This window comes from Penaeus vannamei, chromosome 22, assembly GCF_042767895.1.
Source record: "Penaeus vannamei isolate JL-2024 chromosome 22, ASM4276789v1, whole genome shotgun sequence".
Taxonomy (NCBI): domain Eukaryota; kingdom Metazoa; phylum Arthropoda; class Malacostraca; order Decapoda; family Penaeidae; genus Penaeus; species Penaeus vannamei.
In genome coordinates, this window is record NC_091570.1 from 10,799,665 (window position 1) to 10,804,664 (window position 5,000).

The 5,000-nt window shown below is 54.4% G+C and overlaps 1 protein-coding gene across 11 annotated transcripts in view; it reads left to right on the forward strand.

The window, feature by feature from the left end:
• LOC113809825 (dachshund homolog 2) overlaps nucleotides 1–5,000 on the forward strand; it is a 109,956-nt gene that overhangs the window by 44,031 nt on the left and 60,925 nt on the right. For 7 of the 11 annotated variants that reach the window (XM_070136530.1, XM_070136529.1, XM_070136533.1 and 4 more), the window contains exon 2: nucleotides 705–740. The exons of the other annotated variants lie outside the window; for them this stretch is intronic. In XM_070136530.1, coding sequence (XP_069992631.1) covers nucleotides 705–740 — 36 coding nt within the window. The remainder of the gene's footprint in view (nucleotides 1–704; nucleotides 741–5,000) is intronic. 11 annotated transcript variants of the gene reach the window in all.

Below are 5,000 nucleotides of genomic sequence, written 5' to 3' on the forward strand. Positions count from 1 at the left end.
CTCTGGACTTCCTTGGTAATGTTTACAAGACGAGTCGGTTCATTTGCATTTGAAGTTCATATTCCTGCGTGGAGAAAGCGAGCCGTGAATTCACCCGACGCCTTGCCTTCTCGCGTGTCTTAAACTTCTAATAAATGTTTTGTTCCTGTGAGGACGCTTTAGAAATTCTTGAATCGGGGGCAAAAAGTGTAATTATTTTGGGGTCTCGGCGCTCATGTCACCGGCAGGTTTGCAAGCGTGACGAACGGCGTGACTCTGAGACGCGATGCTCCTGAAGGGTAAGGGGCTGGGAGGGTGCGGGGGTGGGGGTAGGGCGGCGTCCATACCACTACAGCGTGGAGGGGGGGGGGGGTCACCATTACGCAAAGGGAAGGTGCTGTTCGACATGGCAGTGGCAGGTTGGGTCACCACAGCAGAGTCGCTGCCTCCTGGGGTAGGGGCTGGGGGATGTCAAGAGGGGCCGTGACAGGGAGGTGAGTACCGGCTGTCATACGGTGCCAGGGCTCTCCTCGTCTGCCCGTGCGTGCCTCGTGCCGCGCGGGGGGAGGGAGAGACAGCATGCACAGCTTTGTTTCTGTAATGTCTTAGAATAACCAATGAGGATATACTGATGCTAGATTCGTGGCTCCTTGTGCCGAGGAGCAGAGTAGGTCCGCCGGCCAGCGCCCTCTTGTCACTTTTAAAGTCTGCTTCTCTCTTTGCAGGAGGCGAGTCATGATGCCCTCCCTTATCACCTGCAGGTTTGAAGTTCTTACACTTACTTCTTCGTGTTAGACTTGAGGGCTTCCTAAGAGTCGCTGTCTTCGTGTCTGGGTTGATGCCTTGTCTGTCTCGGTCTCTGCGTGCCGTGTCGCTGGTGTCGTTGCTGTCGGGTTCCAATGTCGGGAGCTTCCTCCTCTGGCGCTGTCGGCTGGGAGCGCAGCACCGATTGGGCAGCGCAGTACTTTTATCGGCTGTGCGAGGGGGCTTTCTCGGGGACTTGTGAACTTTCCTTGTCAAAGGCGGCGTGAAAAGTGCGTCCGATTGACCGCGTCAGATAGAAGAGGCTTGGTAATTGAGCCCCTTGGGCGCCGCGGCAGTTCGGGCGCCGGACAAAGCTTTGGAAATGATGGCACATAATGCCGTTGCATCAGCCATGCAGACTCACAATGACCGTCGCAGGCCTTTAAAAGTTAGTATAAGTGACAAGTAAAATTCTGTGCTCGATAAATGACAAAGGCACGTCGAGAAAATACGACTCATGCAGCGCGCTAAATGCGATGCGAAAGAAAGCGGCTCGTAAGAATATGTTGCAAAACTCATCACGCAAAACCTGTTGTGCGCCGTTTAGACGGGCGGCGGAAGAAGCGGATCGCGGGCGGCCTTCGCGCGGCGAAAGTAATCCCTGTGCCGCAATTAGCAGGCGAATAGAGTGCGCTCAGTGGCCGCGCGCGCTCGCCACTTCTCGGCGAAGTAGTCCAGGTAATGAACTTGCCACACATTCGGTGCGTTAAAGTTGAACATGATATTTCCGGGTGTTGCGATGGCCATTGCCTCTGAGAAATGAGCGGGCGATTAGATGCACCAATTTTGCAAAGTGCAAACAGGACTTGCCAAATATTCCCTTCTTGTAATCAGGTGTGTAAATTATCGAATGTAAATACCTGGCGAAGGTTGTGGTATGAATACAAAATTAATTCGTCTTTCGAGAAGAGGGTGGAGTCGCCACGTGTTCGTTCTCAAACTAATCGAGTAAGAACTCATCGCTAAAGTATTTGGGCCAAAGTTTTTTTTCTCTCTCTCTCGGATGTCCTGACATTGGCCGAGGCGTTAAGTGTTTTCGGCTCGTTTAATGGAGATCGAAGGAGCAGCTTGCTCTCGGCGGTCGCTCGGAAGCCGCGGCTGGTCTCCCGTGACCGCGACGCCAAACCCGTTGTTTTGCCGTCGGCGTTGGCGAACAGGAATCCGCTGAAAGAGCTGCAGTTTGCCGTTGGGCGGCGGTGTGCATCGGCGCCAAGGATTCCTCCCTCTGACTGCGAGTTCACAGTGATGCAAAAGAGGAGCTTCTTTTGCCCGGCGACCAGACATGAGTCAGAGAATGTGACACTGTTGCCTCCGCTCCTCAGGGCTATCGTGACGTAAGCCCCCCACCCCCCCCCTCCCAGGCACTTCCACGCAGCACTTCCCGGGCGAGGAAGTGAGATCAGACGGCGATGATCTGCCGGTGACACGTTGGAGTTACAGCCCCCCTCCCCCCACACCGAGAGAAGGGGGAGGAGGGGGGGTAAAGCAGTGCGTGGGAAGGCGGAGGAGACGTTGCACATAAAGTATGGATGACGTGTATGTAAATGTCACTGGATCTGTGAGATACCTTTGAGTCAAGGCAGTTAATTCGACTACACAGGGCCAAGATGGAAAGCGCTCGACTGACACAGAACGAGTGAAAGTCTATATATTCACGAGAGAGTTCAGGAAACGAGGACTGAGGAGTGCAAGGGAGGCGCGACAGACGACAGATCCCTGACAAAGACCCGGTGTTTTGGGCCGAGGCGGGCGGGGGTTTGAGCGACGAGGCGGCGGGCGGGGGGCGGGGGGCATGACTTCATTCGCCGAAGTCCTCGCCATATAAGTTAAATGCTCAACGAAATGCAAACATGTAACAAGAACGAGAGTGAGATAGAGGAAGCGGGAGTTAAAGAGCGTGTAAACGCTTGCAAAAAGCGAGCGGAGAAGTCTGTGCTCGGCCTGACTGACTTGTCACTCGAGCAAAAACTCTCGGCTCCATAAATATTCAAGGCATGTCACAGCCCAACAATAAATACGCGGCCGCCTGCGCCCCGTGTCCGCGTCGTGGCGTTGTCCCGAAGGATGCGTCGGCGTGCATAGTGCTAAGTGACGGATGATGAAACTGTGATCAGAAGCGCCCGCGGCGGATCCGGTTCAGCCCCGGCGTGATGCGGGCGTCAACTTAGCGAGGTCGCGCCCGCGCCGGGGCCGAGGCTGCCAGTGCTCGGAACACGCCTTCCCTGCGCCTTTCCGCCTCGCTCGTGGAGATTTGGGGCTGATAAGCGACGATGAATGTGATATTGTGCTCTGTTGATTCACTGACAAATGTCGCGGCGCGAACACGTGCGAGCATACATCTTATCGGCCTTTTTGCTGCGATTCCTCGCGAGATTCGTATCAGGGAATATAAGACAGTTGGTGGGGTTGCCGGAGATCTTATTGGGTTAATGATGGTCCGGAGCAGTAATGGCCCTGCCTGTCGGCCCTCTCGGAATGAGCGGGCTTGGGAGGGCTTAGAGCGGAATGGCGAAGGGCACGGTGCCCCTCCGGCCGGCGAGGCAGAGGGCGAGGGCGCCGTCAGAGGGCAACACCGCACACCACACGTCGCGCTCGAGTTGGCGGCGGCGTAGAATTGCCAGGTTCGGTTTCGTTGCAAGGAACGGTGTGAGGCGCGGCGGCGGCGGCGGCGAGGAGCGTCGGACATGCGCGAGCACGAGCGCACACGGGGGCCCCTCATGACCCGCGAATTATGGCAATGGCCGAGTGTTGGTCTATGACATGGCATGAAGGGGAGTGTGTTGGCGGGTGATTTGTGAGGCGGGTTTTACATCCCTGTCAACTGCGCCTCGGGAAACGTATCTTGCATGGCAATTCACGACAACCGGAAGAGACATTTGCATAATATTTTTGCCAGACCGGGCTGTTTGTTCTAGATCTCGGCGCAGCATTTGTCGTGACGGTTGATTCAATTATTCGCCCGACTTGTAGAACACATTGCAGATCCTGACGATGGTCTCCGTTCTCCCTCAAGATAAATTGAAGGCAATAAATATTTCCTCCGGGATGAGGCAAGTGATAAGCGTCGCGGGTGATGCGAAGAAGCAATAAAGCTCCTTGTAAATCATAACATTATTTTGGCTTCGTGACGTGCGCCTTGTAACCTGGGACTGGCACGGGCTGAGGGCGCGCTCGCGGGCGAGCGGATGGGCGTGATGGACGGGCGGTGGATGAACGTCTGTAATGGATGAATAGATTTGGCTCGGCGAAGACGCGCCAGGTGCTGCCTGCTTGTGTCACTCACGTGATCGATCAGCTTATGCGCTACGGGTATTTATGGCCAAAGGAAACTCCTTCGGGTCTGTCGAGGGCGCGCGGGAGGGGCGGGGAGGGCGCCGCCCCACGAGCAATCAGAGCCACAGCTGCAGCGCCACAGAACCTGATGTTTATGTCGCGCAGAAGAGGCGACGCGAAGGACGCTTCTGTGTGACAGATTAAATCAGTGGGTTTTGCCGTGTTTGTCTGAGCCCGTGCTAATTCTAGGTGGACACGGCGTGCCAAAATAACAACAGACACATCAGGGCTTAGGAATTTTCCTGAATTATGAGAATCTCTCTCAAAGCAGAGTGCAGTCGTAGGAGTACGGTAGGAGAGTGAAACCCACTTGACATCTCATACACGAAAGTAATTGAGGAAGGCGCTTTGCGACGTCGAAGGGCACGACCCACGCGGCAGCAGCACCCCCACCCCCTCCTCCCCACCGGCTCTTCTCGCCCATATGTACCCTCGCTTCGCTCCGGCAGATCTGATTTATCTGACAATAAAAAATCCAATCTAAGCAAGTCGTATTAAATGCTAAGAAGCTGCTACATCTGTGATTGATGGTAAATTGATTCAGTAGTGCCATCTCGCGGGTCTTGACAGCCGCCAGTTGAGAAGTCATTAGAGCTCGGCGGCGCCCTGTCTGCGTGTCATTTGCTTGTTGTCACAGAGAGAAAGATGTGTTTACCCTTTCTTTTTTCCGCCCCAAGTATGTCAGAGAGAGAGCACAGTTGTTCCATCTGTTTATTTTTGTATGTTTTCAATGGGAATGACAGTGTTTCACACCCTCGACTTAAATGTTTTGGTTAGTGAGCGAGCTGTGTTCGTACATTCACTCAGGTAATTATGGATATGCGGTCTCATTTTTCACTGTCAACAAACGGCTCAATAGTAATGCTACGGAAACTAATGGCATC